Below are 22,111 nucleotides of genomic sequence, written 5' to 3'. Positions count from 1 at the left end.
GAACCTTGGAGAATTCAATTGCATAAAGAATAAGTAAGGCATAGTGTTGTAAAGAAGGAAAAGAATAATACAGGGAAGACTAATGTCAAGTGAAACACAACAAACAAATTGATGATATCTACAAGCCAATCCAATTAATCAACACAATAAACACATTGATATGTACAAATTTAAGGTTAAAAAATGTAATGAGTGAGGAGTAGGTAGTTTCTTTTTGCTCTAGAAAGTAAGTTTGGTTGGTGGTTTTTTTCTTGATCTTGGGATATGCTATAAATGCAAATTTGTGTTTTTTTTTTTTCCTTCATTCAATGGAAATTAAGATATAGAAAAGGTATAATTTATAAAAGAAAAGAGGAGATTGCGAAAAAGAAAGGTGGAAAGGGGGTTTTAGATAGAGGACAGTCAGTGCAGCAAAGCGCGTGCATTAAATAGAGTGGGCAAGTAGGTTTCTATAATTGAAAACCAAATCTGACCCACGTGAGAATAGAAGGGAGACAGTTCATTGGAAAACCACACTTGTATTGTATTTTGCGATCCGTTGAATGGACCTAAAACACTTTCCTTACCACTTGTTCATTTGCTATGTCTACAAACACACACTTTCTAGATAATATGATAATATGTTTTATGAATAATCCTCAATAATTCCAAAGCTCAATTATTTATTGAATAATGCCAAATTGCATATCTCTTGAAGTTTCTATTATGCAATTTATTGAGTTGCATATTAAAAATCAAAGGATTATAGTAGAGATTTGTATCATTATTTGTACAGAGTATTTATCTCGACACCCAATTTTAAAGCTCGACCCCTCATTCTAGCTCAGGTCCTCTTTCCAAGAATTTAACACTCCTTCGTAACACAAAAGAGTTATATTGTATTTTTGAATGCTACTATTTTGATCAAAGAAGCAATAAGAAAAAATTTCTTTTAAAAGCTGGAAGGAAAATGAATGGTTTTTGGAGAATTAGTGAATCTACTTGGCTTAAACATTATTGATCACATTTAATAAACAAAACCCATTATGATTGCCATGAAGCAATAAGCAAATCCAGCTCTAATCACTCTGGCAATTTCCAAAACTTGTAAACCATTCCCATGACTTTCCATGAGAGCATATGAGATCCAATTCCAATAAACTAACAAAGTTTTCACACCAATCCACTGCTACCAACCCCAGAATACTAATACTGTACCTCCACACGTGGCCAATCATAGAGCGAGTAGCATGTGCAAGTAAAAACGAAGAGTGTAGGTCAATGTCTCCTTCCCTCCCTCCCAATCTCCCTTTAAATACATTCCGACCTCTCATTTTTTTCTTTCATGTTCTTCTTCTCTTCTTCTCAAACCCCAAGAAATCTCTCCTCTCTCTCTCTCTCTCTCTCTCTCTCTCTCTCTCTCTCTCATTTTGCCCATCGAATACCCCCACAAACCCAGAACGTCGTCATAAAGAATGGCGTCGGTGGCTAGAGTAGATCTAGACGGCAACCCAATAAAGCCGATAACGATATGCATGATCGGAGCAGGAGGGTTCATTGGGTCCCATCTCTGCGAGAAGCTGATGTCAGAGACCCCACACAAGGTTCTAGCTTTGGACGTCTACAATGACAAGATCAAGCACCTTCTTGAGCCCGAAAACGCGCATCCATGGTCCGATCGAATCCAGTTCCACCGACTCAACATCAAGCAAGACTCGCGTCTCGAAGGCCTCATCAAGATGGCAGATCTGGTATAACCCATTTTCTCTCTTCTTGTTTTCTTGACGGTTCTTGAACATTTTTTCATGGTGGGTTGGGTTTTGATGGATTGGATTTGTGGGTTTTGCAGACCATTAATCTCGCCGCGATCTGTACTCCCGCGGACTACAACACTCGCCCACTCGACACCATCTACAGCAACTTCATTGACGCTTTGCCTGTGGTGGGTTTCAGCTACTACATTTCATTTTTTATGTTTTCTTGGGGATAATGAAATTATGGGTTTGATTGCGAAATTTTTGATTTTGGGTTGTTAGTGTGTGAATTGATTGAAGTTGATGTGGGTTTTTCTTACAATTTTTTTTTTTTTATGAAATTTTTTCGTTAGGTGAAATACTGTTCGGAAAACAACAAGCGGTTGATTCACTTTTCTACTTGTGAAGTGTATGGGAAAACCATTGGAAGCTATCTTCCTAAAGATAGCCCTCTTCGTCAGGTAGCCCACTCCCTTTCTTGTTCACCTTTCTTTCTTCTTTCTTTTTTATATAATGTTTTTAATGTTTTATTGGGCACGATTTAGATCTGTGCTTTTCTTGACGTTTGTTTTATGATAAAGTTCTCCATTTTGCATAATTCAGATGTTTTGATTGCAATTTTCTGCTTTTGGGGATCTACAATCATGTATCGGTGGTATGGCATTAGGCTGTAATACTTAAGCATATGCTTGAATTTGTGATTTGATCTTATACTGACATTTTGTTGCATGCATAACAAATTGGATTCCTTAAGATGGGTAAGCCTGAAAATAGAGGCCTGAGTTTGTGTAGGACCGGGCTTGGACTTGAGAGCGAAGAGCCAAGTCTGGTCCGACCTTTTATTATACTTATGAGAATATTAATATCATAATATAATTATAGTTCTTATTTTATCATTTTCCTAGTTTCTTATTATATAGTAGTCCTTTATTTCGGTACAAATAGTACTGGATATGTTAAAGTGTAAAGAAAGTGCTGGGATTGGACTTGATCCTTTTCCTTGAGGTGGAGCTCAGGCCTATGAAACAAGTATAAGGCTGACCTGAGCAGGCCAGGCCTAATAAAGATATCATATCATGGCATCTCATGTGTTTTGTGTGTCTTCTCATCCTAATAGCAGCATCTCATACGTTTTGAGTTTCACTTTGTCATATCTCATATCTTTGGGGTTTGTACAATTTTCTTGGATATGGTTATGTCCAATTCAATTTTGTATCCAATGAATGTTTCTTGTGGTCCAGGAAGTCTATTGTAGATTTTGCTTATAGCAACTTTAGGTTGTAAGGTTCTGGCACATTGGTGGAACAGAGTTTGAGTGTTTAGATGGATGGAGAAATGGTAGTAAATTGGGCCTTGTAAAAGCAGTTAAAAATAGTGATATAGATTTTTCTAAAGAACTCTAGATTTTTTCATGAAGGATATATGCTTTTTTAAAAGTAACATTTGTGATGCGATTTTATCAGTTGCAGCTCTCGTCTGTTGCAGCTCACCTGTTATTGCTAATTGGAAGTGATCACTTTTGCCTCCTTTTGGAAAGGGGGAAACGAAAGAACTCTAGGAAACAAAAAGTATTGTGTCCTATAGATTGTATAACATTTTATTTGTTCCTTTTGTCTCTCCAATTTTCCTGTGATATGATGCTGTCTATGTTTTCAGTTTGTAATGTGGCTTCTTCAGATTAAGTCACTATTTCATTAAAGTTTGTTGATTCTGTATAATTTGCTTTTTTGATAATGGAAAATTTACTCGTGTGCTGTGGTTTAATAGGATCCTGCATATTATGTGCTTAAAGAAGATGAATCCCCCTGCATTTTTGGCTCTATTGAGAAGCAGAGATGGTCTTATGCATGTGCAAAGCAATTGATCGAGAGGTTGATTTATGGTTGGTGATCTCCTTGTTTTACTTTTATCTGGCTGTTCATGAATTGGTATTTGTAATGTAGTCTTCTGATTTACTTTCTTCTTGTTTACAGCTGAGGGTGCGGAAAATGGTCTTGAGTTTACCATTGTGAGACCCTTCAACTGGATTGGACCTAGAATGGATTTCATTCCTGGGATTGACGGCCCAAGTGAGGGTGTTCCAAGAGTTCTAGCCTGCTTTAGTAATGTATGTGCGATATTAGTTGTAATATTCCCTATTTATTTGGTATTTCATATTTGCGTTGTGATCACATCCTGCTTTTCTCTGTTGCAGAATCTTCTTCGCCGTGAGCCACTCAAGCTTGTAGATGGTGGCCAATCCCAGAGAACTTTTGTCTACATAAAGGATGCTATTGAAGCTGTTATGTTGATGATTGTAAGTTATAAGAAAAACATCTCTCTTTTCAAATTAATATTTAGCATGCAAAAGAAGTTGCTCATCAATGTGACATCTTCCACAGGAAAATCCTGCTAGGGCCAATGGCCACATTTTCAATGTTGGCAACCCTAACAATGAAGTTACTGTCAGGCAGCTTGGTGAAATGATGACTGAGGTGAAGAATTGTCTTTGATATACCCTTTTTTCTTTAGTTTATTAAGTTGGATTAGCAGTCTTATATTTGGATATGAGGATTGATGTTCTTGCATATTGCAGGTCTATGTTAAGGTAAGTGGTGAACCAAAACTGGAGACACCAACCATCGATGTAAGCTCTCAAGAATTCTATGGAGTGGGATATGATGATAGTGACAAGAGAATTCCTGACATGACTATTATCAATAAGCAGCTTGGTATGTATCTTTCTTCTACCCCATCTTTAATGTAAATGAGCTCTGACTTTACGGCATTCTAACTATGTAATGTGCTATGTATGACAGGCTGGAACCCGAAGACTTCGCTATGGGACCTGCTTGAATCAACCCTCACCTATCAGCATAGGACATATGCCGAAGCTGTCAAGAAGGCCATCTCCCAAGCATCTGCTACAAGCTAAATAAGTACGGCTTTGGGAGGATTCTTGCTTAGATGTGCTGTTGTTTGACAGGTGTTAAAAATTCTTTCTAAAGAAGTCTTCAGATGTATCTTAATGTCTGATTTGAATATATAGTACATTTTTTCGTGTTACCAGTGTTGTTAGTCAATAGTTCATGGTAGAGGTCAACAATTGTGCTTTGGATATATGCCTGCAGAATATATCTAGATTTCATTAGGGAAATATATCATGTTACTGTAATTTGTCACCAGAGCTTTTGTTGCGACATGCTGGGGGCTATATAGGCCACATTATACAAGTGAAGTGTTTTTCTGTTTCTTTAGGGGAATGCTTGCCATTCCTCTATTTTGTACTAGGGTGTTGTATTCATTTTCGATAACCCTCGCTGGCTCTTGTTGGCTCTTTTAAATTATTATTAATTTATTTATTTCAAGCATTCTACTGCTTTTGTTCTCATTTACAGGTGAAAAAAAAGAGGATAATTGAGTACCGATGAATTGAGAAAGTTCCACTTAAAATGCCTAAAATTATTAGTGAGATTAATAGAACGAAAATGGTCCTATGTTTCATTTTGGAGGCGCATGGACCATTTTTCTCTGAGTTTTTCTAATTTCACCCCAACTTCTAATTCAAATTGTCACAATTTCTAATAAAATCCCACTATGTTTCTAAACTACCCTTAAATACACACTTAGCAGAAAAAATTAAAACAAAATTCTATGTAAACCTCATACTACTTAAATTATTAAACAATATTTGTAGTATATATGAAACAAAGGGAAGAGAATAAGATCATTACAGCCAAGCAATCAATAAGGTTTTCCAATAGCTCCTACATAGCTTTTAAAGAGATAGGTTTCTCAACGTTCTACGTCTTTAAAAGAGAATAATAATATGGCAATAAGATGTAGTGAAGTTTGTATTTTTTTTAAACTTAATATGAAGAGTAGTAGGGAGTGTGTATGGATATACTAGGGTTAAGTATTAAGTTTGATGACTTTTTTGTCTTTTTACACAATAATAAAACTTAACAACTTAATGATTTAAGTATTGGGATGAACAAAGAGAAGTGTGGGTTTATATAGAAAAACTTTTTTCTATTTGGAAGTTTGTTTTTGTGTTTGGGGCAAAAACGAGAAATTGTCATTGGTTTGGGTTGGGGAGATGACAAATACTGGACTGGATCTGATCTTATTCTTGTCCAGTATGATGTTCTAAACAATTGTAGAATCTTGTCCAGTATGATATTAAAGATGCATGTTCTTAAAAAGTAGAAGCGGTTACTATCCGGTTAAAATGTAAAACAATAATGAAGAGAGAGAGTTGGGAGCCAACCAGCTCCTAGTAGAAAATGATCTTGACTTGCAGATGTCTCAGGTGTTAATTTTCATAGCACTTTGATAGTGTGTGAGTCTCCTCCCTTGTAGTTTAGACTATCGCTTATATTAAAAAGTAACAAATAAAAGTGGGTGGTTGGGTAGGGGGAAGGGTGATTGGTATCAATTCAATAGCTTATATTTATAAATAAAATTTATTATCCTAGGTCTTTTGGTATTTTAAGATGGAGAGGAGAAATTGATTACAAAATGAAAGAGAACACTCTCCCTTCAAATAATTAGGTTCATATAGTTGGCAGAATCTCTAATACTTTTTTTTTCTTCTTTCTTTCCAACTTCTACCTTCCTTGAGAAGAAAGGAAACAGATACAATCATAGACACGTATATGATTCAGTTTTGTATGCAATCATAGTTTTAGAAACAAATGGTATGTATGATTTATAAAAATAAAATAATTATTGAAAAAAAGGATATTACCCAAATTAAAAACACGTGGCGCTGAGGATAGTTCAGTAATTTATGTGGGTTACAAACATGGAAGGCATTTATATTAATATTTTAAAAGCATAAAATAAAATAGAGAAGCACACCCGGTGGGACTCGAACCCACAATCGCCTGATTAGAAGTCAGACGCCTTATCCATTAGGCCACGGGTGCCTTGCGTTCGCTTTTGTTCAGGTTTCGTATCGAAATGTATTTATATAAAAACCACGGTCCACAACTGCTTTTTGGCCCAACACTGGCGCTAAAACTGGTTTTCAATTTACCTATACATTCCCAATTTCTTTTTATTTGGTGAGAATATATTTGAATAATTTTTGTTGTTACCTATAGCATTATCATTTCAGACGTATGCAGCCTCATATAGCATCGGTTCAGGTTCAAGTACTACGATTAGTGAGAGGTTGGTGGACAAACAATACATAATCATGTGCCCGACCTCTCGCATTCGACCCTTAAAACACTTTTGCATTGATCTATTTTATGCCTTAAAAAAACTAGAGGTGATCGTGCATATAATAAGACAACTAGATGAAATGAGTTTTTTTTCTTTTTCTTTATACAAGCGATATTGGGGAATGGGGTTTTTTTTTTCACGCACACTGACAAGGTGCCATAAAGTTCGAACTTAAGATTATTGATCTACAATTAAAGGGCATTTTCCACTGGGATTGGATGAAGTGGTTTTATATTGCTGTAAAACTCACCAAATCAACATCTCACAATTTGTATATGCAATAAACACCATGCATATGCCATGCTCAATTGTCATCATCATAATAGTAACACAACGATATACAATTAATTATTTAAGCTAATTACTTACATTATCTACTTAATTCTCTTTACTTACTCTACACGTAATTATTATTTTCTATATTTTTATACTTTTTATATTTGATTTTTTTAAGAGTATAAAAAGTATAAAAATATTATAATAAACTTATCAGATTCATAGTGCTCATTACTGCTCTCTGGTTCTGTATATAGATAATGATCATTAAATGCACCTACCTAACCCTCATTAAACCAAGCTGCTCCTATAATCTACTCATGAACAAGTGGAATTAATGTGTTGTGCATTCTGCATGGTTTTTGAATGATTAAACCCGTTTATTTTTTAAGTTTTTATTCACAATCATCATTGAAAAAGATTAAGCAAATCGTAAAACGTTGGACATTAGTGATAATGGAATAAGTAGACCAACACAGTTTTCCAAATAAACACTAGATTAGCTACCTACCTTCTAACCATGCTCAAACATATGATTTGGGTGCTTTTTCGAATATATGATCTGTGAATTAAAACGTGAAAATTTGACAGATCATTGAAATACAATGCAGAATAGATTTTACAAATATAGTTTTTTAATAAACTTATTCGAGAGATATCTCAACATAATATATCAAAGACTGTTGGGTTATTTGAGAACACTACCAACAATATGAACAACGACATATATAATGATTTAATTGAGAACATTGCTCCATTAAAAGTCCCATTTAAGAGAGGTTTTCCCATCAAAGAAAATCCCCTCAATTCAATCTTTATGATCCGTGGCAGCTAGCTATAGCCCAGCTGTACCAATCATTTTCATATTTAGCAACACATGGACATTTTCTGCAACGATGATAAGGACGGTGGCAAACATCAGGAATTAATCTAGTAATAATAATAATATTTAAAACTAAATTAAAAAACACTTCTACCCAACGTACGTCACATGTAGGACCCGTGGAGGTAGTTACAACTCCTAAAGACATTCTTTTGTTTTTTTTAATTTCATTTAAAAAAAAAGAAGAAGATATTATTTTATTTTTTATTATTTTTTATTCACAACAACACTAATACAACCAGAAGAATGATGTGCTTCTGGTGGGTCCCATGCCCCACACTAACAAACTCTCTGCAAAACCGTAGTTACTCGGATGAATATGAATATGATGGAGTCAATCTTCCACAAGCAGACAGACACCACGCGTTTGGGAAAATCATTGCAGGGAAGGTGTTTGACAAAAAGCCTCAGACAAACCGCATTATTATTAACCTTTGTCTCCAAACCCCATTATTTCTCGGCCGGCTAAAGCCCATCGAGTCATCGACCGCTGATTGATGCTTTCGCTTCGATCTCCATTGCTATGTTCCCACACATGCCGGCCTCTTGTGCTTGTCCCATTTTAAAATTCACTTGCTTGGCTCTCACACTTGGGACTGTTTTGGCGTCGTGATCTGTGCACCCTTTTCTGGGTTTTGATTATAGAATTTGAAATTGTGTTGGGTTTTTTTTAATGGTCCCATGGTATTTGGTGGTGGTGGTGGTGGTGGTGTGGGGTTGGGGTTTTGTCCTTTGATGAAGGGAGAGAGTAGGGGAAGTCATAGCTGTAAAGGCCCACTGGTTGGTGTTTGGGCACACGACCTTTGTTTGACTATGCTGGACTTGGATTCCTACTTACGTTGCTTGGCATCTTTAACCTCTTCTTCTTTTTTTCACTTTTGATTAAAGAAATCGTTTCTCGGTCTCTGTTCTCCACCCAAAATGAAGCTACTGTTTGGCTAGAGAGACAGAGAGAGAGAGAGAGCCATACAGAGAGAGAGAGAGAGAGAGAGAGAGAGAGAGAGAGCCATACAGAGAGAGAGAGACAGGGTACTCTCTTCCCGCTTCAACCATGCCTCCAGCTGGGAAGGTTTCAGAGTTTCGCAAAGAGGGCAATGACTGGTACTCTCTCTCTCTCTCTCTCTCTCTCTGTCTTCTGCATACACTTCCAAGCACAGAAATACAATCCCAATTGTTGAAAGCTTTAATTCTCACCGTTATTGTTCTTTTTGAGATTAATTAAATGGGTTATTGTTATTATGGCCCTTTTAAGGCGAGAGGCCAGAGTCTGATTATATTTTAATTACAGCCTTCACTTCCACAATTCAATTATAATTCAGTCTCAATACACCTTTTTTGTTATTTTTATTAGAATGAAGTTTGATTTTTTCATTGAATAATATATGAAAGAGTTGGAGAGACTGTGATTGATGTATTGTGTTTTTTTTCCCCGCAAGGTTTTGCAAAGCGGGATTGCCAAGTGATATTACTGTTGTGGTGGACGGCGTGAGCTTCCATCTTCACAAGGTATGCACCTATTATTTGCTGTGGTGGATTATGGAATTTTGGGGATTTAGAATGGATAGGAACTGATAAAAACGTTTGGGTAATTCCCGAACTTCAGAAATAAGTTGTTGACTGGCTTGTTAAGATTATGCTAGATTTTTCATGAGCTTTTCGGTTTCCCTGGTAGTTGGTGGTGCACTATAAGCTTTCAATATATGTTTCCCTTACAAAAATAGAAGGTATTTGTCGAATGGAAGCCGGGTTTTAAGTGGTTATTTTCCCCCTACTATCTTTTTAAGGATTATATTCTGGAAATTGAAGCATTAATGCTAGACATGTTGTTGATAGCTTCATTTCACTATTAGTGATAAACTGTTATGTTATGTTTCTTAGTTGATTTTTTCTGTATTGTGATCTGTTGTTGCTGTTGTTGTTGTCTCTCCTGTCTTCCTCCTTTTAAGGATATGTTTATAATGGAAAATATTGTCATAGCTGTCACAGTGAATTTAAATAGGACTTATCACTTATGACAATTCATAACTGTCCAGTTTCCTCTCATATCAAAATCTGGGAAGATAGCACGTATGTATGAGGAGTCCAAAAGCACACATGACAAGATTTTCACTGCACTTCTGGAAGAATTCCCTGGTGGCCCTGACACATTCCTCATTGCAGCTAAATTCTGCTATGGTGTGCGGATTGAATTGACTCCAAGAAACATAGTAATGATCTACTGTACAGCAGACTACCTTGAAATGACAGATGAGTATGGAGAAGGCAACTTGCTCTCAAAGTCAGAGAGTTTCTTCCATAAGAATATACTTCACAACTGGAAGGACTGTATCTTGGCACTTCAAAGTTGTGAGACTGTTATCCAAAGGGCAGAAAAACTTCACATAGTAAACAAATGTGTAAATGCTCTATCTGTGATGGTATGTACAGATCCTAGTTTATTTGGATGGCCCATGATGATGTATGGTAGCTTGCAGAGCCCTGGTGGAAGCATTCTATGGAATGGAATTAACACCGGAGCAAGAATTCGAAGCTCTGAGTCTGACTGGTGGTTCGAAGACATCTCATACCTCAGTGTGAGTTTGTTTGAGAGACTTATCAAGACAATGGAAACAAGGGGTATAAGACCCGAAAACCTAGTGGGTGCTGTAATGCACTATACCAGGAAGTACCTACCTGGTCTGGGACGATGGCAGGGTGGACAACATGGTATACCAAGAACAGTTACAAGTTTTAGTTTGACACCCATTGCCCTTGATCAAAGGGTAGTTTTAGAATCCATTGAAAAACTTCTTCCTCGAAAGAAGGGGAAATCATTTTGCCGTTTTCTACTTGGTCTACTTCGTGTGGCATTAATATTGGGTGTCAGTGAAACCTGCAAGGATGCTTTGGAGAGGAGAATAGGAAGGCAACTGGAGTTGGCAACCCTAGATGGCCTTCTGATTCCTACATATTCAGATGCTGACGCGTTGTATGATACCGACTGTGTTGAACGGATAATCCATCATTTTATGTCGTCAGAATCAAAGGTCACACCATTTTCTCCATCATCATTTGACATGGAAACATCACCATCATCAAGACCATTACAAAAAGTTGCAAAGTTGGTAGATAACTATATTGCGGAGGTTGCTTCAGATGTGACTTTAAAACCAGTAAAGATACGCTCTCTTGTAGAGGCCCTCCCAGAATCTTCAAGGACTTTGTTTGATGGCTTGTATAGGTCACTGGATATATACTTCAAGGTTTAATTTTGCTAGACCACCTCTTGAGAAAAAAACTGCCTTTTTCTTGTTTTTTCAATTTTTTTTTGAAGTTTTATAATGCTGACTGCAATTTTTCAGGCACACCCTTGGCTCTCAGATAAAGAGAAGGAAGAACTTTGCAGCATGATTGACTTCTCGAAACTCTCTATTGATGCCTGTGCCCATGCATCCCAAAATGAAAGGCTGCCACTTAGAGTTGTTCTTCAAGTCCTGTTCTTTGAGCAGATGCATTTGAGAACCGCTCTAGCTGGTTGTCTTCATGGCTTGGAAACTGAGAGTGGCCCTGCAGGTCCTGTGACTCTCCCAGGTGACATGGCTGGCCAGATTATACAGAGGGATGGGTGGGTGACTATGGTGCGTGAGAACCGGGTTTTAAAGGTGGATATGGAAAAGATGAGATCTAGAGTCGGTGAACTCGAAGAAGAGTTTAGTAAAATAAAGCAAGAGATGAAAAAGGTGAACAAATCACATAGCTCTCTCAGTTCTCCTCGTGTGGTTGCCAGGAGAATTGGGTGCAGTCTTCTTTCGCGACCCTCTGATGCTAAACCAGATACCATTGAAAGTACTGGGCCCTCCCCGAGAATATCAGTTGAGCAGGCACGCCCGTCCCTGCGTTCTAGACACAACAAAAGTTTCTCTTTGTTCTGAGAGCTAGTATAAAGAAATTGAAGTCATGCCTCGACACATAGAGGCTCTGGTTGGTTCCCAGAAAACGTGTGAAAAAGAATTGGAAATCCATAAGCAGGGCCCTCGAGACATTTTGAATGTTTTTGAGCAGGTTTCATTTCCTTCACGTTTCTGTTAACCAACCAGAATTCTTTCAGAGGTCTCTGAACGGAGGATGGTATGCAACTTAACCATACCCACAGAAAGGATTGTTCTTTTGAAGTTGGATTTTGAGTACAGAGAGAAATTCTTTTCACCTATTGAGAGGGGAAGTCATCAAAGGATGAACCATTATAATTTAAGAAAAACAAAAATAGAAGTTATGATTACCTGTTATAGAATGCTAGTCCCATCTAAGGATTGATTTGTACAAGTAAATACACCTTGTTTCACAGAGGAAAGAAATGTTTTAGTTTTTGTCGTTTAAAGTTAGTTTGTTCTTGGGTTTATACATGTACATCTTTAAGAACCAAGTTGTAACTCAAAGTTTGTGAAATAGTGGAAAACTATGTTTGAAATTGGCTGGCTTTCTTGTGTCCTTTAAATTTAGCATGTAAATTAGAAGAACTTCACAAACAAACACTAACAGGAAATTCTTGGCAAAAGTTCGGCAAAGTAGGTGAGGACTGATGTGTTAGTTTTGATGATGACTTGGCCGCTTACACTTAGTCAAACACTACTTCCATAATCAGACTGGAAGCATCTGTTTGGAGGAGGATAAAATTTTGGATTGAGAATCTTAAACCGTTCTATAAAAAGCTGCTCTAATTAAGAATATTTTCAATCCTCAAAGGAAGGAGAAAATTAAAACAAGATCATTATCTCCGTGTTACTTATCTGGAATGAGTATTGAACTTTGATTTTAGGAGTTGTAAGAGGCATGACTATCGCAACACTAGAACCAAGTTTTTGTGTTGACAGTGCAACTCCTTGAGCATGATTCCCTCCTGATGAACAAATGACACCTCTGGCTAATTGTTTCTTGAGAGCTTGGTCATCATATTGTAAGCTCCTCACAGTTTAAAGGAGATGATATGTATGGAGTGTTAGTTAATTCTCCCAATTACATGCTTTTAATTTTAAGCCATAAGTTGAAAAAATTGAAATAAAAAATAAAAATAAAAAGGTGTCCTTATGCAAAGAGATTTTGATATATGAAAAGGTGTCACCCAATTACTTGAGCTTTTTGCAAAGAGATTATTAATTAGGAGAATGGAATTCGAACTTAGAACTTCTTCCAACATATTAAGAAAAGGAAAGCTAGTTGGTGATATATGAAACCCTTGAAAGTAACCTTTGTCTACATAAAGTTCTTTGTCGTGCTGACCCATTAAATTAATTGGATCGTGTCACGTCAATCCATCTATAAAAAAAAATATTGATCCGTGCACGGTCTAAAGCCCAAACTCGCATTAAAACGGGTTGTACTTGGGCTGGACCAAGGAGATTAAAACCTACCAAGACTTCACCAACTTACCACCTCAACCATCATGCTTGTTTGAAATAAAATAGGAATTTGAATTAAATATTCCAAAACTTATCCTAAACTTAGAACAAACAATTGACAAAACAACGATAAAATAATAATAATCTTCCAACCATGGATTTGAACCCATTGAACTTATTCATCTGAGTCTAGGCCCACATGGCCCATTGGACTTAATCATTAGAGCCCAACACGACCTAAGCTGTCAATTTTATTTGAACGGTCTCACTAATGAGACTATAAATGTAATGTTCAAATTCAAGTCATTTCTCTAGTGTGCTCTTTTTTATTATGGTGCTATGTTTTGCCTTAATCCCTGTTACTTTTCAAATAATTTTGGTAAAGCATGGTGTTTGATGGGAGAGTGAGACGTTTATGTGACAAGATAGAAAAGGTAGTTGATGAGAAGCATATAAGGTTATGTGTTTATGATTTTGTTTACATAGGCATTACGTAGGTTTTGTTTTATGATTAATGTATGAGTGACAAGTTTGATTTAAAATAAAAGGAATATAGCCTTTAAGTTTTTAGTTTATAATATGCGAGTGAAATCGATATAACATGTAAATAAACAAGTTAAGCGAATATTGTTATCGACCACGATCAAGTAAACTAGTTGGGTTAAAGTTGTCTAGTATTCATAGTAGAGGATAATACGCATAACTTGATTTCCACTCATTACCATATCCAACTCGTAAAACTTCGGAGAAAGTGAGAATTTTGTTTCGAGATAACTTGAGTTCAACTCAAGCCCAACATTTTATTACTTAAGAGCGTTCAAACATTTGAAATTCTCAATTCCAATATCAATAACTCAACATTCCATAAGAGCACTTCCAGCAGCATGGGCTAGGGGGGTTTGGGCCAAAAAACCGTTTCCAGCAACAAGGGTTGGCCTGGGCAGGAGGTGGGGGCCACGAGACTGGGCTGGCCTGAGGGGGAGGCAAGCCCACGTGCAAGCCCGAGTTTTGGGATGACGTCAGCGCGCTGATGCCAACCCTCGCTTTTGAAATTTTGCACGCACCAACGTAAAAAAAAAATTTAAAATGCACGCGCTACAGTGCTGCTAACGGCTAGCAGCCATGTGGCGTCGTCTAGGCTCTCTGATAGGATTTTTCCCTCCAATCCAACGGCAGCCAATTTTTGTGCAATAAAATAATGAAAACAATTCGAATTTTTTTTTTAAAAAAACCCAAAAATACTATAATTTTTTTTTCTTTCTATAAATACCTACCAATACTCTTCACTTTCAACACCAAAATCTTATCCGAAAATTTTATCCGATTATGAGATATGAATTTTATAGTAAATATTGACACGTACGAACCCAAAAATCTAATCCGAAAATATTATCCAAATTAATTGTTTAGGTAAACAAATTTGTGAAAAAAAACAAAAAAATGAATAGTGTTTGCCCTTTGCCATGGTAACGGTGGAAACACAAATTGCTTTTTGCAAGGGCAGATACTATTCATGTGAATAGTAGCTGTCATAGCCCCCCTTGCTATGTCAAATGACAAACTGCTAGAAGTGCTCTCATACATTTTTTAACTTTCTTAAGTAATTATTAAACAGCATATTCCATTATTTGTTCACACATTTTTGTTTTTCGTTATTTCATTATGCATCTTTAAGTTCTAAGAAAGCAAATAAGTAAGGATCTGACTGTAAGGCAGACAACAACCGTCGCTTTGGCCGAGTGGTTAAGGCGTGTGCCTGCTAAGTACATGGGGTTTCCCCGCGAGAGTTCGAATCTCTCAGGCGACGATTTCAATTTTCTAAAACTTTTATACAGCTGCCCAAAAAACACGTGCTCCATTTCCATGGACAGAACCGCATGTAATAACAATCCCTTCGGTCAAATTTTCTTGGCACTTCTCTTCGCTATTTTTTTTTTTGGGTCGAAAAGACTGCGCTTTTGTGCTCGTAACTTACGAACAATGTCAGTCTGCTCGCCACCACCATCGCATTCCCACCTCCCAAACGCCGTCGTTTCCAACTCCGTCCCCGAATTTAGAATTCCTCTGCAATGTCCCCAAAACCCTAAACTCCATTTCGAGCTCACAAACTCCTTAAAGCTGGTGGCTTCACGCCATTCCTCGTTTCGTAACCGCCGGTTCTATCTCAATTGCGTGGGATCGGAGACGACCTTTGTTGCGGGACAGAATGATAATTTCACGGTGGCAGAAGCTAGGGTTTCTGAGCCGAGAATAGATGGCTCCGGTGGAGGCAATGATGGTGGTGATGGTGGAGATTCATTTGGTGGTGGAGGAAGAGGTGGAGAAGGAGAAGGAGATGGTGGTGATAAGGGTGGGGAGGGAGATGAGTTTGGGCCATTGTTGAAGTTTGATGAGGTGATGAAGGAGAGTGAAGCTCGGGGCGTGAAGCTTCCTCAGGACATGGTTGAGGCTGCGAAGACTACTGGGCTTCGGGAAGTGTTTCTTCAACGCTACTTGGATTTGCAGGTTTAAAGTTTTGCCTTTGGTCTCCATTTCTATTGAAAAATCTTCAGATATATGGTTTTTGCTAAGTTGCTTATTGGGTTTCTAATTTATATATATACATATATATTTGACTTTCAGGGGTCAGTTTGGCCACTGGGCTTTTTGATGAAGTATTGCTCTATGCTACGAAATCGTATGCTGGCTGATCCTTCCTTTCTTTTTAAAGTCGGGACAGAGGTTTGTTTTCGTGATCTTTCTTTTTGGTAAATACTGTTTTTGAGTAATTTGTGTTTCAAGTCAAGGGGCTGTAAATCATTAGTGCTCGTGAAAGAATTGTAGCCTTGCATTTTTCACTGTAAATATCAGTAATTGAGTTTTTGGGTCATTGTTTGCATTGGTGAAAGTGCTATGAATTCCATTAAATATACGTTGCCTTCAAATTGGACCATTACATTTGATAGTTGTTGATCTTGTTGAATACTGAAGAAATTTCTCTTCCTCGACTCTTTTGTAATGCAGATAGTCATAGATTCTTGTTGTGCAACATTTGCAGAAGTTCAGAAAAGGGGAAAGGATTTCTGGGCTGAGTTTGAGTTGTACGCTGCTGATCTTTTGGTTGGAATAGCTGTTGACATTGCTTTGGTTGGCATGTTGGCACCCTATGCTCGAATTGGAAAGCCATCAGTATCACGAGGATTATTTGGACGCCTGCAACATGCTTGTGCGGCCCTTCCTAGCAGGTTAGCACTGCAAGGCAGCAATTTAGGAACTAATATTCTGCTGAATTTTATCTTATATAATATGTCCATAGTTACCTGCGCTTGACTTGCATGTGGCAAGAGCTCAACAAGTATTGATTTGTATTATTTACCCCAAATTTAGTCCATCTTACCAGTCGCCTCTGTTTCTATTTTTAATTAATTTCATTGGAAATGTTAAAAATAGGACACATACCCAGTGCAAAAAGGACTTTGTGATGAATTTTTGGAAATCATGAATATTTCTTCATCATTCAGCTCTTTTTTGATATCAAGAAACTGTTAATGTCGAAGTTTCTTATCCAATTATGTAGACCAGCATAAATTGGTATCTTTTGGTTCCTCCTTGGGTTAAATAGGCTTTCTTGTTGAATGCACAATCATCATCATCTTTATGCATCAGACCTATTGTTGGCTCCAAAAATTGCTCTATATCTTCTTTTGATGTCATTGTTTTGCACATTGCAAGTCTGCTAGAACTAAACGTTAGCTATTATTTTCACAACCTCATTGCATGGTTTAGTACAATGAGGATCCAGTTACAGTTTGATACTGAATTTGTCTGCTTCCAGATACTTAGACTCAGTATAAAAGGGTTTTCGGTGACTTTGAAATAGGGGAGTATCCGCAATATATCTCTGATAACATGAAGAAGGATATTGATCTTATTGTCTCTGTTCATTGAAAGATGATGAAAGATGCTGTTTCCCATCATTATTCTTTAATTACTCCTTTGGTGCTTCCAATAATTTGTAGGCCCCCATGTGCCCCCCATGATGAAACCAAATGACTAACTAGCAGTCACTTTTCCAAATGCGGGACTCAGGGCTGCCTCTTTCTGACCTCTTAACTGTGTTCTTATCTTATCTCCCACAGTTGGTTTCAAACCAATGATTCTTTCTAGCATTCTTCCTTCGTGAAGCTTTGGATGATCTTGAATAAGTTAATCACTGTACACTATTCCTCATATGCAGTGTCTTTGAAGCTGAAAGGCCGGGATGTAAATTCTCAGTGAAGCAGAGAGTAGCCACATACTTCTATAAGGTACAAGATCTTAATATTAATGTTGTCTTATTCTTCCTCTTATGCAACTGACAAGTTATAATTGGTTAGATGCCCTATGGGTTTTAAATATTGAAGAGAATGCCCCATCGAGGGATGGAGTTTTTTTAATTTTTCTTTAGTTTCTAAACAAATTCCTGTTTAATGATTCGCTCTTTAAATTAGGTTTCTATACCAGTTTCCTGTACCATTCTTATTTCTCTACAGCCCAAATCTGGGTTCTAGTTGTGCTATGTTTATCTTTAATTGATTGGTACGTGTTGGTCCAGGGTGTGTTGTATGGATCAGTTGGCTTTGTATGTGGTCTTATTGGACAAGGAATTGCAAATCTTATCATGAATGCCAAACGGTATGCTTTTCTATCTTTACAATTTCTACAGTATTTCTCCGTTTTTTGCCAGTCTCTCTTGGTTGGTATCCACTGTTAAATGTATCTTTTAAGTATTCGTACTTCTATATACTTGAAAGAGAGGGAAACATGAGACATGCGATTTAATGGGATTTCATTCTCTTGAATTTTGAATAATTTGAAATCACTGAGAAGTACATTTTCTTTTGTTTCCATTCAGGCTCATCTACCACCTCTTCAGGTGGACCAGAAAATGAAATTTTGTTTATTTTCTTTAAATTAATATCTGAGTGAGGTGGTTAGATGAAGGTCTTTTCCTGACCTGCAGGGAAAGGGAGCTTAAGTCGTTTAAATGTAGGTGCAAAACTTGATATCTTCAGAATACATTGAATGGAACTTCTACTAGAATCATGCATGAATATTATTTTACCATCAAGTTCATTGATGAAACACTCATCATGTTGCCTGCCAAGCTAGTGGGAAAAAAAAAAGTGTCTTGGGAACATAAATCACTAAGGAGCATACGACCCTCCCATTGTAATCTGTTCTTCAGCATTCAAATTATGCATCTTTTTCTAGTTGTTTCCCTCTTCGTAATTTATACTGAAAAACCTGAATTGGGTTTTTTTGTCATATCGAATATTTGAAGTGTCAGGCAGTTTCTGTTATATATATATACATCTCTCTCTCTCTCTCTCTCTCTCTCTCTCTCTCTCTCACATTTTTTTTTGTATCATCAGGAGCATAAAGAAGTCAGAAGAGGACGTACCTGTGCCGCCTCTTGTGAAAAGTGCTGCTCTTTGGGGTAGGTCCTGTTCTTTTTGCTGTGATTTCAATTATTTCCCTCATCAAGTTTTTTATTTTTTTTGTTAAGTCTAAAACCTTTATAGTCATTGCACTGTTTACTTTTGTCCATTTATTATGCAAACGGCTCTTTGTCTTTGTACTGACATCAAGGAATAAAATCTAAACTAGAAGAATGCATAAACATAATTGAACAAATACTACCGTATGAAAATCAGATCCTTGTTCTGGTTTGATAAATCCGAACAAAACTTCATAGTTCTTAGTAACGAAACTTAACTATTAAGCATGGAATTTGATCGTTCCATAAATAATTAGTAGTGGTTATTTGCCTTGGTGCTCGTTTAAAACATAATTTAGAGAGCTTTTTTCTAGAATAAAGATACTGTGCACATACATAAATTTGATTTCTTGACTAAATTATAAAAATAAAATACTTACACTGTTGTAATTGATAAATATGTATGTGTGTCAAATAAACATGTATATTAATAAACAGTGCCTTAGTTGTTATTCCTGTAGGATGGGCTATCCAGGATAACATTTTCTGTCCAATGTGATACGCATCTTATGATATGGGAATGTTATTAAATGATGCTTGCGCACAACCTTTGTTTCTGCAATCTGCACTTAAAACGAAGAGCACAGTATATTCCTGCCATTTGATTCCTGTTTTCTGATATCGTAAATGGAGTCGATCTCAATACTTTTGTCTTCACAATACAGTTTTCTTTATAACCTTATTTGCTAGTATGCTTGCACTAAAAGATAACGTTGATGTAGTACGTAGTACATCCTCTGTCAACTTGTTACGCTAATTGTTTTGCTCTCTGAATCAGGTGTTTTTCTTGCTGTCTCGTCCAACACTCGTTACCAGATCGTAAACGGTCTGGAAGGGCTTGTTGAAGCATCACCGTTGGCAAAGCGTGTGCCACCTGTTGCAATGGCATTCACCATAGGTGTACGATTTGCCAACAATATCTACGGCGGTATGCAATTCGTAGATTGGGCTAAATTGAGTGGAGTGCAATAGCAGCAGCAATGCATACCAATTAATTACTAACTATAGAGTGACAGATTTTGCTTCCTGTTCTCAAATGCCGAATGGTCGTGTCTCTTCTTTATGTTTTTGACTCAGATTTAGTCTGCTATAGATCACCCCCAAAGGAGGGGGCTAGATCATTTTTCTGGGGGCTTGATAATATATTGCTTATGTTAGTGATAAGAAACAATGTCTTGTGTTCATGAATCATGCATCATATGATCATGCCTCTCATCTACCTCAATCTTCACTGAACCATAGTAATCATAAACCCCACGAATTGACGATACTGCCACTGTGCTGTGCATCTTTGTTGCAGTGACTGCCACATGAAAACCTGGTAAGACTCTCATTTACCATGGATTCACAGCCACTGTGGCTAGTGGCAGCCTCTGATCATTTTTGGATCGCATTTGTTAATGTCTATTTTATTACTTAAAAAAAGAAATCTCCGTAATGCTTCAAGCAACGACATTTGTGATGGAAATTGATCTAATAATCTTGATGAAGTAACCTTAATTTGTTGGTTATTTTCTCTGCACTTGTGGGCTACCCTCATTGTCAAGCATAGCTTGGTTTGGTACTCTTAAGTATCTAGTGTAGGAACCCAAGTTCTTTCTCAATATGCATTGCATGGTTCAACGTTTAATGACGAAATGGGAGGGCAAAGAGAAGCACCTTTATTTTCAAAAATTGTTAAGAAACTTTTATAAGGTAGGTTATTTTTCGATGAAACCGTAACAACGCAAGCTGGTGTTTGTGTTATTTCAAAACTTGATTTTCCAAGATAATTCTTTCTAATAACATTAATTTCGGGCCTTTTACATGCTACTTTCCATTTGGTGGGCCGTACTGGGCTGGTTGGGTATTAATTTAACATTACTTTTGGGCCCCTTTAGAAGCTTTATTCACGTTTTTATTTGAATTCTTAGAATTAAATAAGCCTTGCAAGAAATTGACTTGAATTCATGCCCTATGTTGCATGGACACGGATACGGGGATACGGGAACGCGACACGGTGATACGGCGACACGGAAAATCTCAAAAAAGTAGGACACGGACACGGCTAGGACACGGCAATTAAAATAATAATTAATTCTCAATATTTCAAGACAGAGAAACAAGACTTTTATTAAAAATAAAAAACCAAATACATATAAAATCATACAAAGATACAAAACACATCAAAACAAAGAAACAAAATAAAACATGGTTCACATTCATTATGTCTAATAGTCTAATACCCAATTAATAAAACAAATTCAAATATACTCAACAACTAATAACAAGACTTTTATTAAAAATAAAAAAAGCTCCAAATAGATACAATCATACAAAATACCCACACACAAAAAACACAATAGAGAAACAAAATTAAAAATCTGTGAAGCCTAACCTGAGTTTGCAAGAAGGAATCGTCCTTCTTGGTCACGATTTGCAAGAAAGAATCGTCCTTCTTGTTGTGTTTCTCTTCAAAATAAAACAGAAGAAATAATCTTCACCTCACCACCAAATTCAACTCTTCTACTGCTGTGAAGAGGGAGATAATAAAAGAAAATAGAGATAGATAAAATAAAAAAAGAATTTGAAAACAAAGGGAAAAATGTGGGATTCATTTAGGTTTAAAAAAGTCTTTTTCCACTTTTAACCCATCTTTCTAAAAATATTTCAAATCAGTCCACTAAAGTTTCAAAAATCATGTTTAGACCCCAACTTTTATTTTCAAAATTTCAATCTGGTCCCTGCCGTGTCTTGACCGTGTCGGAGCCGTGTCTTGACCGTGTCGGCGGCGTGTCTTGACCGTGTCCCAGCCGTTGACCGTATCCAACGCGTGTCGGAGGCGTGTCGGCGTGTCGGCGTGTCCGACACTCCGACACTCAAGCAGTTTGGAGTGTCGGTGCAACATAGTTCATGCCATGCCTTGTAGTTTCTTCTCTTTCTTTCTTTCTCTACCATGTCTATGGTAGCAACGGTGAATTAATAGCAAGCGAAACCAGCAGACATCAGTATAATTAATTTTGGAAAATTTATAAATTAAAATCCTACCTGGCAGTGCAGTTAAATCTATAGAAATGTTGGTAGATCATAAATCCTTTCGTTGATCCAAAATTAGACAAAAAAGCCATGTCATATT

General features: G+C 37.0%; 3 protein-coding genes and 2 non-coding genes across 5 annotated transcripts; 4 read left to right on the top strand and 1 right to left on the bottom strand.

Annotated features, from left to right (window-relative positions):
- The first annotated feature begins 1,340 nt into the window (after window positions 1–1,340).
- LOC110755263 (UDP-D-apiose/UDP-D-xylose synthase 2) lies at window positions 1,341–5,083 on the top strand. Its single transcript, XM_021956440.2, has 9 exons — window positions 1,341–1,730; window positions 1,829–1,921; window positions 2,087–2,194; window positions 3,501–3,615; window positions 3,707–3,840; window positions 3,928–4,029; window positions 4,115–4,207; window positions 4,309–4,444; window positions 4,532–5,083. Exons 1-9 carry the CDS (start codon window positions 1,455–1,457, stop codon window positions 4,645–4,647), a joined length of 1,173 nt encoding a protein of 390 aa, XP_021812132.1. The 5' UTR covers window positions 1,341–1,454; the 3' UTR covers window positions 4,648–5,083.
- A 1,487-nt stretch (window positions 5,084–6,570) lies between these two features.
- TRNAR-UCU (transfer RNA arginine (anticodon UCU)) lies at window positions 6,571–6,643 on the bottom strand. The gene has a single exon. It is a non-coding gene; the product is annotated as a tRNA-Arg (tRNA).
- A 1,744-nt stretch (window positions 6,644–8,387) lies between these two features.
- On the top strand, window positions 8,388–12,550 carry LOC110755320 (Phototropic-responsive NPH3 family protein). The gene is made up of 4 exons (XM_021956502.2): window positions 8,388–9,204; window positions 9,540–9,609; window positions 10,137–11,345; window positions 11,445–12,550. The coding sequence occupies exons 1-4, from the start codon at window positions 9,155–9,157 to the stop codon at window positions 12,012–12,014; spliced, it is 1,899 nt and encodes a 632-aa protein (XP_021812194.1). The 5' UTR covers window positions 8,388–9,154; the 3' UTR covers window positions 12,015–12,550.
- Window positions 12,551–15,203: 2,653 nt separating this feature from the next.
- On the top strand, window positions 15,204–15,285 carry TRNAS-GCU (transfer RNA serine (anticodon GCU)). The gene has a single exon. It is a non-coding gene; the product is annotated as a tRNA-Ser (tRNA).
- Window positions 15,286–15,351: 66 nt separating this feature from the next.
- On the top strand, window positions 15,352–20,180 carry RER1 (reticulata-related 1). Its single transcript, XM_021956497.2, has 7 exons — window positions 15,352–15,983; window positions 16,101–16,199; window positions 16,482–16,702; window positions 17,695–17,764; window positions 18,052–18,131; window positions 18,872–18,936; window positions 19,775–20,180. The coding sequence occupies exons 1-7, from the start codon at window positions 15,459–15,461 to the stop codon at window positions 19,966–19,968; spliced, it is 1,254 nt and encodes a 417-aa protein (XP_021812189.2). The 5' UTR covers window positions 15,352–15,458; the 3' UTR covers window positions 19,969–20,180.
- Window positions 20,181–22,111: the final 1,931 nt, after the last annotated feature.

Source organism: Prunus avium, chromosome 6 (assembly GCF_965620075.1).
Source record: "Prunus avium chromosome 6, drPruAviu1.hap1.1, whole genome shotgun sequence".
NCBI classification, from domain to species: domain Eukaryota; kingdom Viridiplantae; phylum Streptophyta; class Magnoliopsida; order Rosales; family Rosaceae; genus Prunus; species Prunus avium.
The sequence above is the reverse complement of the archived record's forward strand: the minus strand, read 5'-3'. Positions and strand labels throughout refer to the sequence as shown.

Coding starts and splice junctions, on each gene's coding strand:
- LOC110755320 (XM_021956502.2), top strand. CDS start 9,155: ATGCCTCCAGCTGGGAAGGTTTCAGAGTTTCGCAAAGAGGGCAATGAC. Junction 9,205..9,539: donor CGCAAAGAGGGCAATGACTG/GTACTCTCTCTC, acceptor TTTCCCCGCAAG/GTTTTGCAAAGCGGGATTGC. Junction 9,610..10,136: donor TGAGCTTCCATCTTCACAAG/GTATGCACCTAT, acceptor ATAACTGTCCAG/TTTCCTCTCATATCAAAATC.
- LOC110755263 (XM_021956440.2), top strand. CDS start 1,455: ATGGCGTCGGTGGCTAGAGTAGATCTAGACGGCAACCCAATAAAGCCG. Junction 2,195..3,500: donor AAGATAGCCCTCTTCGTCAG/GTAGCCCACTCC, acceptor GTGGTTTAATAG/GATCCTGCATATTATGTGCT. Junction 3,841..3,927: donor TTCTAGCCTGCTTTAGTAAT/GTATGTGCGATA, acceptor TCTCTGTTGCAG/AATCTTCTTCGCCGTGAGCC.
- RER1 (XM_021956497.2), top strand. CDS start 15,459: ATGTCAGTCTGCTCGCCACCACCATCGCATTCCCACCTCCCAAACGCC. Junction 15,984..16,100: donor AACGCTACTTGGATTTGCAG/GTTTAAAGTTTT, acceptor TTTGACTTTCAG/GGGTCAGTTTGGCCACTGGG. Junction 16,200..16,481: donor TTTTTAAAGTCGGGACAGAG/GTTTGTTTTCGT, acceptor TTTGTAATGCAG/ATAGTCATAGATTCTTGTTG.